This window comes from Austrofundulus limnaeus, unplaced genomic scaffold (genome assembly GCF_001266775.1).
Source record: "Austrofundulus limnaeus strain Quisiro unplaced genomic scaffold, Austrofundulus_limnaeus-1.0 Scaffold587, whole genome shotgun sequence".
NCBI classification, from domain to species: domain Eukaryota; kingdom Metazoa; phylum Chordata; class Actinopteri; order Cyprinodontiformes; family Rivulidae; genus Austrofundulus; species Austrofundulus limnaeus.
The window spans coordinates 206,493-216,891 of record NW_013952989.1 but is presented as its reverse complement, the minus strand read 5'-3'; the positions used below and the strand labels follow the sequence as shown (position 1 = coordinate 216,891).

Here is a 10,399-nt window from a genome sequence, read left to right as displayed (position 1 = left end):
CCCAACAATGGCACAGTAGCTCACTGAAAGGTTTGAAGAGTTTTTACGTTTTATTTTTCACCAGTGAAATGCATAATTTTCCAATGAATACAGCGGGTAAAATAAGTATTGAACACGTCACCATTTTTCTCAGTAAATATATTACTAGAGGTGCTAATGACATGAAATTTTCACCAGATGTCAGTAACAACCCAAATAACTTCATTTCTGGACATTTATGGTTTGATTTCTTTGTATGTATGGATCACTTGGGTTGTTACCGACATCTGGTGAAAATTTCATGTCATTAGCACCTCTAGTAATATATTTACTGAGAAAAATGGTGACGTGTTCAATACTTATTTTACCCGCTGTATTCATTCATTTTGAGTTTGATGCTGCAACATGTTCCAAAAAAAGCTGGGAACCTGTTTGTTCCACAGGTGAACATGTTAATTGGAAACAGTTGGGGGTTATGACTGGCATAAAGGGAGCATCCCTGAAAGGCTCAGTCGTTCACAAGCAAAGATGAGGTGAGGTTCCCCACTTTGTCAACAACTGCATGAAAAAATAGTCCAACAGTTTAAGAACATTTATCATACAGTTGCAAGGAATTTAGTGATTTCATCATCTACAGTCTGTAATATCATCAAAACATTCAGAGAATCTGAACAAATCTCTGCAAGTAAGCAGCAAGGCTGAAAAACAACATTAAATACCCTCAGGCAGCACTGCATTAAAATCCTCATCATTCTGTAACAGGTGGTCTCAGGAAGACTTCAGAAAACCATCATCAGTGAACACAGTTCATCTCTACAGCTACAAGTTAAAGCTCTATCATGCAAAGCCAGATATCAACACCCAGAAACACAGCCGGACCTGAAGGACTGAGACAAAGTGGGAAAGTGTCCTTTGGTCTGACCAGTCCACATTTCAAATGTGGAATTATTCCGGGGGAAAGAGAAGTTTGGATTATTATCAGCACACAGTTCAAAAGCCAGCCTCTCTGATGGTATGGGGGTGTATTAGTGGCCATGGGTAACTGTCACATCTGTGAAGGCTCCATTAAAGCTGAAAGCTACATCCAGGTTTTGGAGCAACATGTTAACATCCAAGACACGTGTTTTTCAGGAACGTCCTGCTGATTTCAGCAAGACATTGAAGAGACTTTATGTGTTCCTGCAGCGCACCTTCACAATAAAAGACTTCAGGAACTAGACTGTCCTGCCTGCAGTCCACACCTGTCTCCTGTTCAAAATGTGTGGAGACCCCAACAACAGAGACCCCCGGACTGTTGAGTAACTTGTGACAACCTAAAATGTTGCACAGTATTTAGATAATTGTCTTCACATGTTTTTTCTCACTGCTGACCTAATCATTAATTTCAGTCACCTGTGTTAGTCACAGTGACTATCCCTTTAAGAGCCGCCCACACACTCTGTGTGTTCGTTTCACTTGATGGCCAGACCCAAGCACACAGCAGCCTTCCAGTACCTGCGTCATCTTTAAAGTTTAGTTACGAGGAGTTTAATCCCTCTAACAACTTTGTTTCAGTCGTGGAGTCAAGGATTTATGCTGAAGCCGAACCAAAAACATAAAGAGTCTGCTGGAACCGACGCCCAAAAAGCTTTGTGTTGATGTGTCGCTCCCCACAGCAGTTACCTCTCACCAACAAAACAAAACATAAGTCTCCTACAAAAAACTAAAATTTAAATGTAAAAATAACTAAAAACTAAAGAAAATCAATTATTTTTGTTTTCTTATAGAAACCACAAAACCTAAAACACACCAGTTGCTCTTAACACACTTGACTCAGAAAAAGTAAGTCTGCTTTGTTGTGCATTGTTTGTATTTTAATTGTTTTTGTAAATAATATATTTTGGAAAACCTTATTACTTTTGTTTGTGCTCATTTTCTTAAAGGAGACCAATTATGGGTCCAAGAAATGTTTATGGTATGTCTGTGGGCTGACCAGACCATGTTCATTCAATTTAATGCACAAAATAATTCTCAGATAATAAAATTTCCCATTTTCTAGTTCTGCCTGCTCTGACTTCTGTTCAGAAGAGATGTTTATGTTAATGAGCTCTGTTGGTAACGCCCTCCAAAAATCTGTTGACATTAACTCCGCCCTCCAAAACCAGCGTTTACGTTAGCATGGCTAATAATAGCAGAAGCTCCGTTGTACAACCATATGAGACCCAGAGGCAGAGTCGTGGTCCCAGCTTTTTTTTCTCCCCCTCCTCTGCTCTGTGCTCACTCTGCATGCTGTTACCAGAGCAGGGAGCAGCAGTGGTCAAAACACCTCAGAAACTCGAACAAATAGGCTTTAACAAGGCTTTAATAAGCTAAACAATAGAGGTACAGGTGCTGGTCATAAAATTAGAATATCATGAAAAAGTAGATTTATTTCAGTAATTCCATTTAAAAAGTGAAACTTGTATATTATATTCATACATTACATACAAACTCATCTATTTCAAATGTTTATTTCATTTAATTTTGATGATTACAAATGACGACAAATGAAAATCTCAAATTCAGCATATCAGAAAATTAGAATATTACTGAAGACCAATAAAAACAAAGGATTTATAGAAATGTTGGCCAACTGAAAAGTATGAACATGAAAAGTATGAACATGAAAAGTATGAGCATGTACAGCACTCAGTATTTAGTTGGGGCTCCTTTGGCCTGTATTACTGCAGCAATGCGGCGTGGCATGGAGTCGATCAGTCTGTGGCACTGCTCAGGTGTTGTGATAGCCCAGGTTGCTCTAATAGTGGCTTTTAGCTCTTCTGAATTGTTGGGTCTGGTGTATTGCATCTTCTTCTTCACAATACCCCATAGATTTTCTATGGGGTTAAGGTCAGGAGAGTTTGCTGGCCAATTAAGAACAGGGATACCATGGTCCTTCAACCAGGTACTGGTAGCTTTGGCACTGTGTGCAGGTGCCAAGTCCTGTTGGAAAATGAAATCTGCATCTCCAAACAGTTGGTCAGCAGYAGGAAGCATGAAGTGCTCTAAAACTTCCTGGTATGTGGCTGCGTTGACCCTGGACCTCAGAAAACACAATGGACCAACACCAGCAGATGACATGGCACCCCAAACCATCACTGACTGTGGAAACTTTACACTGGACTTCAAGCAACGTGGATGAAGTGCCTCTCTTCTTTTCCTCCAGACTCTGGGACCTTGATTTCCAAAGGAAATGCAAAATTTACTTTCATCAGAGAACATGACTTTGGACCACTCACCAGCAGTCCAGTCCTGTTTCTCTGTAGCCCAGGCAAGACGCTTCTGACGCTGTCTGTGGTTCAAGAGTGGCTTGACACAAGGAATGCGACAGCAGAAACCCATGTCTTTCATACGTCTGTGTGTGGTGGTTCTTGAAGCACTCACTCCAGCTGCAGTCCACTCTTTGTGAATCTCCCCCACATTTTTGAATGGGTTTTGTTTCACAATCCTCTCCAGGGTGCGGTTATCTCTCTTGCTTGTACATTTTTTTCGACCACATCTTTTCCTTCCCTTCGCCTCTCTATTAATGTGCTTGGACACAGAGCTCTGTGAACAGCCAGCCTCTTTAGCGATGACCTTTTGTGTCTTGCCCTCCTTATGCAAGGTGTCGATGGTCGTCTTTTGGACAACTGTCAAGTCAGCAGTCTTCCCCATGATTGTGTAGCCTATAGAACTAGACTGAAAGACCATTTAAAGGCCTTTGCAGGTGGTTTGAGTTAATTAGCTGATTAGAGTGTGGTACCAGGTGCCATCCATTTTGAACCTTTTCACAAGATTCTAATTTTCTGATATGCTGAATTTGAGATTTTCATTTGTTGTCATTTGTAATCATCAAAATTAAACAAAATAAACATTTGAAATATATGAGTTTGTATGTAATGTATGAATAAAATATACAAGTTTCACTTTTTAAATGGAATTACTGAAATAAATCTACTTTTTCATGATATTCTAATTTTATGACCAGCACCTGTACATGAGAAAATGTGTTCATAACGAATGAAAATAAATAATGAAATAGTGTTCGTGTCAAACCCTGGTCTCCCACTCTCTGGTCCAACACTCTACCCATTGCCCTATTGGAGGTTTGTTGTGAAATGAGCTGCACATTACACAACAACCATGAAGCTTTTTATACTGAGGAGGTGGAGTCTCACCCGGGGGTTGCTAAGTCAGGGGCTGAACGCAGGTTCAGGTGGGTTGTCGTACGGCTTGTGACATCACAAAATGACGGAAGTATAAAACTTGTCGTTAATATACATTAAAAATACATTTACTTACAGTAAATATGCCCCTGGGTGCATTTTTTTGCTCCTAGGACTGTTTTTTTAAGAAGTACATACCCAAAGTTGAGTAAATAAACCTTTAAAAAGTGAATTTTGCATAATAGGTCCCCTTTAAACATTTTGTCACTTATTATTTAATTAGGGTTTAAACAGGGTGTATAGTTATATTTTTCTTTTGTGTAATCTATGTCCTGGTGTGATAGGTTAAAACAAAACTAATTCTAAACCATATTAAAACTAACAGTAAAATCCCACAAACCGGTAAAACATCCTATTTGTCAGGAGGGATACCTGGCTGGCACCCCAAATAAATCAAAAATAAATAGCAATAAAACAATAACCAGAACCGTCACAAACTGAAGCTGTTCATCAAGTAAGAAAGAAAGAGTTCAGCTCCAAAGCTTCAACAATCAGTGTCCTCAGGTCACAAACTCTGAGTGTTGTTAAAGCTGATAGAACACAGAGGGAAACATGAACCTGGATCAGATTTATGACATGTTGCAGCATTAAATTCAAAATGAGGGAGTTTGTTATAAAACAATAAAGTTTATCTGTTTAAACATTAAACATCTTGACTTTGTAATAGATTAGTTTAAATAAATGTTGAAAAAGATTTGCAAATCATCTTATTCTGTTTTTATTTGTTTAACACAACGTCCTAAATTCATTCTAATTGTGGTAGAAATTCAAAAAATGTGGACCCCCTTTTAAAACCACAGCAGAACAGTTCAGTCTGCGGTCAGAACAGTGACCGTGTGATGTTACCTGTGCTGCTCAGGTGAACGAGGCGGAGGAGGAGCGGCTCTGCAGCGAGCAGGAGCATCAGAGAGTCACTCTGCTCTGCCAGGATGCTGAGGCACGAGTCCAGACCCTGCAGAAGTCCCTGAGGAAGGCCATCCTCAAGTCCAAACCTTACTTTGAGCTCAAGGCTCAGTTTAACCACATTCTGGAGGTTTGTAGGCTTGTGTTTGCTATGGTGTGAAAATACACACAATACATCACAATCACAACACATTCTGAGCAGCATGGCTTTATTCCATGTTTAAATCTGTACTAAATCATTTTCTCTATCTTGGTGTGAAAGGCGGGAATGCTGGGCCTTTAGTTTCCTTCTAAAATCAGTGAAAATCAGTGAAAAATAAAACCTTTGTGATTAGTGACGTAGAGACAAACTTTACACTTGAACTTTCTGTGAACTGTCTTTCAGGAACATAAAGCTAAAGTGCTGCAACTGGAGGAGCAGGTGTCGAAAGTAAAAACCCGTTACTTTGTGGCGTTGCGGAACTTGGAGCAGATCAGCGAGCAGATCCACGCGCAGAGAGCACAAAGCGTGGCCCCCGAGGGGCGGAGCTCCCCTGTCGGAGCTGAAGCAGAGGTCCAAGGTGCCGCTGCCGCTCCCGTCAGCACCTGTGTGGGCGTCAGCGGGATAGAAAGCGCCTGGGCAGGCGGGGAGAAGACCAGGCTGTGGGTGGAGAGGCACAGAGAGAGCGGCTGGGGTCAGAGGGAGCGGCTGGAGGCGGAGCCAGCCACCGTCGTCAGCTTACAGACTACTGCCTCCGACCTGGAGAAGTGTGACTCGCTGGAGCACTTGGGTGACCTGGGTGATGGTGGGAGTGAACTGGGTGAGGAGTGGGGCTGCCACCAGAACAGGCCACTTAGCAGGGGCATAATGACTGGGGGGTCTCAGCTGGACAAGGGAGGGGTCTGTGAGGAGATGCAGGACAGTTTAATTAAACAGCATCAGAGAAGTTTTAGTCTATGATGGTCAGCAGGAAACAAAACAGTTTAAGTTGGAAAGAAGAACGGACTGAAGGATGTGTTCTAATTTATTTTATCTCAGGGAAGAAGCTCAAATCGAACTACAGGGTGTATCAGAAAAAAATGATACTCTCAGAAAAATCACCATAAAATTAACATAAGCTGTGTTTCCATTGCAAACGTGCGCAAAACTTTGTCGATATTCCGTTAATGTCGAAAAAACAGTTTCGCATGTTTCCATTAAAGGCACAGTGTGTAGGATTTGTTGTTTTCAGCGACATCTAGTGGATGAGTGGTTGAATCATCCTCCCTGGTCCTCCCCCCACCCCCACCCCCCGCTTCCAAACSCAAAGGAGTTGCTACRGTGTCTCTCAGGTGTCAAAAACCTTTGATAATTCCAACCDYGATGTCTAYCAGCAGCTTCAGGGCTAGTGATGTTTCAAGTGGTAAGATTATGAGCTTTAATAAGTMAAATTATCCCAGCTACAATGACAGACAACAAATATTACATTTATAGTATTACAACTAAAACCGTTTTTGACGCCGCCACCGCAGTTTGTCCTTCATGAGCCTTCGTAGACAAGATGGTGATGCAAGATGGCGGTGCAAGATGGCGGCTCTCTGTAGGGCGACCTGCGACCATGGAGATATAAACAGCTTTTTATAAGGTAAGAAATGCTATTAAAGTCAATTAATTATTAAAGTTTTTTTGGGAAATTGTAGTTGGTGAGTTTACTATTTTATACTACTTCTGTGATATTACTACTACTTCTTCTTCTTGTTATCTTCTTCGACATCGTCTTTTTCGCCAGTAGAAACAGCCGGTTGTTGATCACGTGACTCCTATGGTGCGAAAAAAGTGTTTCCATTGCAGTTTTGCGAAAAACACCAATTTCGATACGGCAGCAATACCACCTCATCCTAGCGCAAAAATATTTTGTCGAAAAACGTTATTTTTTTCAAAAATTGACGTGTTTCAATTGAGCAAATTTATTTTCGAAATTCTAATTTGCGCATTTTCATGGTCAATGGAAACACAGCTAGTGATAAAAATTTTGAAAATGTGGGCGTAACCTTTGGTAGAAGGGATCATTCTGCTTCGAATGACACCAAAATCTTCGTTAACGCTTCACGCTCCAGTGAGCAGGGACAGTTGGGAATTCACTAAATTCATGTCACAAGGAAATGTGAGGGTTAAAATACAATCTGTCACATAAAATTAAAAGTTTAGATGGTTTTTAAACGCATGTCAAGGCATTTTTAAAATAATTAACCCTTTCATGTCCTAACGTCGAAACAAAAATATCTAATTTTTGAGTGGATCATAACCAAGGGTTAACAAACACGTGAAGTGGACGTAGACAAGTCAATCCATCCAACTAACATTACATGTAATGTACTGTACATGTATATGTACTTGTATTCAGTGGGTATTACATGTAATTATTCCATAAATGGGACCCATCACATCAAAACAAGGATTAAAGGCACAGTGTGTGGGATTTTGTCAATTCTTTTAGCCAAAATTGAGATAATCACTAATGACAATAATAAAAAACACATCTAATCATTGCAGACAAAGACCTTGTTTTATTATTTTTACCTTATAAAAAGCTGTTTATTTCTCCATGGTCGCGGGTCGCCAGTACAGGCAGCCACCATCTTGCACCGCCATCTTGTCTACGAAGGCTCATGAAGGACAAACTGTGGTGGCGGTGTCAAAAACAGTTTTAGTTGTAATACTATAAATGTAATATTTGTTGTCTGTCATTGTAGCTGGGATAATTTAACTTACTGTATTAAAGCTCATAATCTTACCACTTGAAACATCACTAGCCCTGAAGCTGCTGGTAGACATCGCGGTTGGAATTATCAAAGGTTTTTGACACCTGAGAGACACCGTAGCAACTCCTTTGTGTTTGGAAGCGGGGGGTGGGGGTGGGGGGAGGACCAGGGAGGATGATTCAACCACTCAACCACTGGATGTCACTGAAAACAACAAATCCTACACACTGTGCCTTTAAGTCTAAAAGTGGTTTATGGAAAAATAGGCAAACATAGAGTTTTGATTAAAACGTTTCCAAAAATTGCATTTTGTCAAAACATAATGAATTAATGCCTTATCAATGTATCATTTGAATGAACTGTCTGAAATATAATCATAAGACAAATGTTTGAAGCATTCTTTTGAGCATTAGCAATAAAAACACTGATTTTGAGCAAAAACGCCTTAATATTTAGAGATTTTTCCTGGGAGCTAGAAATGTTTTGTTTCATTCCAGCTGGGAAATCTCAATATTCAAAAAATATTTGACGTTTCTTCTTTATATGGACATCAAAAATTCCTCATTGAAATTATATAAAATTAGGATTCAGACCAAGTATTTTTGTATTATTGTAACCAACAAGACAAATTAAGGCATATCTCTGGATCTACTTATATCAGAATGATCCAGGTATCAAAACGTAGCTTATTAGGTTATTTTGAACAAATTTGAGTTAATCTTCATTTCGATATGATGGGTCACATATGTGATTGTGTGGTAATTTTCTTTCATTAAAACAACATGATCACAAACATCACCTTATCTTCTGCAGACAATTGCAACAATTGTTCCGAGGCATCTCACTGTCTTCCACAACGTTAACAAGTACCGTGCTTCTGGAACCAGCCACAATCTCAACAAAAGGAGGTCCGGCCAACAAAGGACCCAATGCACACCAGCCAACACTGAAGCAGTCAGAACCCTCTGAGAAGAGCAACATGCTGGAGAAGCATGAGAACCCTAACATTTGGAACCTCATGTTGGAACCGCTCAAGAACAGTGCGATTTTTGTTTGGAGGTATTCAGTAACCAGGAAAGACCTCTGCTGAGCGGTGAACTGTGGTCGATCCATTCTACACCACACAGGCTGAGGCAAGAAGAGAGACACCTGCCCAGGTGCTGACAGGTTTTATGTCCAGGAATTAAAATGTCTGCATAAGATAAGGTGATGTTTGTGATCGTGTTGTTTTAATGAAAGAAAACGACCACACGATGACATGATCTCGTACCAGGTTATGGAGTAATTACATGTAATACCCAATGAATACTGTTGGTTATGATCCACTCAAAAATGAGATTTTTTGTTTCGATGTTAGGACATGAAAGGGTTACTTATTTTAAAAACACCTTGGCATGTGTGTAAAACGCCATCTAAACTTTTTAATTTATGTGACAGATTGTATTTTAACCCTCACATTTCCATGCACAAAAGACATGAATTTAGTGATTTTCCAACTGTCCCTGCTCACTGGAGCGTGAAGCGTTAACTAAGATTTTGGTGTCATTCGAAGCAGAATGATCCCCTCTATCAAAGGTTATGTCCACATGTTCGAAATTATTATCTATGTTAATTTTATGGTGATTTTTCTGAGAGTATCGCTTTTTTCTGATACACCCTGTATATTTTATCCTGTTGACACAAAGTCATTTCAACAGAGCTCAAGACAATCGGGTTGTAAACAAAGAGAAAACTCAGTCAGATTTAATTCTAAATGTAATCAAGGCTCATAAATACAATTTTATTAGTGTTTCAGATCATCTAACAAGTTTAATATCCAAGATGAGCTGAATAAATACAACATGCCCTTTTTGAATGAAGATTTTATTTATTACCCTTGGCCCTTTGTAAAAAGTAATAAAATTATGAATGAGCTGTTTTGGTTTGGTTTGGTTTTTAATTTAGTTAGGGTTGTTTTGTTTTGGTTTTTGTTCTTTGTGTTGATTTGGTTTGTGTTGGTTTGGTTTGGGGCTTTTTGTTTTTGGTTTGTTTTTCGGGGTGAGGTTGGTGTTGGGTTTGCTTTTTGGCGGGAGGTTGGTGTTGGGTTTGTTTTTTGGTGGGAGGTTGGTGTTGGGTTTGTTTTTTTGGGGGAGGTTGGTGTTGGGTTTGTTTTTTGGGGGAGGTTGGTGTTGGGTTTGTTTTTTGGGGGGAGGTTGGTGTTGGATTTGTTTTTTGGCGGGAGGTTGGTGTTGGGTTTGTTTTTTGGGGGACGTTGGTGTTGGGTTTGTTTTTTGGCGGGAGGTTGGTGTTGGGTTTGTTTTTTGGGGGAGGTTGGTGTTGGGTTTGTTTTTTGGGGGGAGGTTGGTGTTGGGTTTGTTTTTTGGGGGAGGTTGGTGTTGGGTTTGTTTTTTGGGGGAGGTTGATGTTGGGTTTGTTTTTTGGCAGGAGGTTGGTGTTGGGTTTGTTTTTTGGCGGGAGGTTGGTGTTGGGTTTGTTTTTTGGGGGAGGTTGGTGTTGGGTTTGTTTTTTGGGGGAGGTTGGTGTTGGGTTTGTTTTTTGGGGGAGGTTGGTGTTGGGTTTGTTTTTTGGCAGGA

General features: G+C 40.1%; 1 protein-coding gene across 3 annotated transcripts in view; it reads left to right on the top strand.

The window, feature by feature from the left end:
* The window catches only part of sh3bp5lb (SH3-binding domain protein 5-like, b), a 19,871-nt gene extending 13,652 nt beyond the window's left edge, over positions 1 to 6,219 (top strand). For 2 of the 3 annotated variants that reach the window (XM_014026758.1, XM_014026756.1), the window contains 2 exons: positions 5,062 to 5,235; positions 5,491 to 6,218. In XM_014026758.1, coding sequence (XP_013882212.1) covers positions 5,062 to 5,235; positions 5,491 to 6,045 — 729 coding nt within the window. In that variant the 3' untranslated portion in view covers positions 6,046 to 6,218. Of the gene's footprint in view, positions 1 to 5,061; positions 5,236 to 5,490 lie in introns of all 3 variants that reach the window. The other variant, XM_014026757.1, reaches the window with a different exon arrangement.
* Positions 6,220 to 10,399: the final 4,180 nt, after the last annotated feature.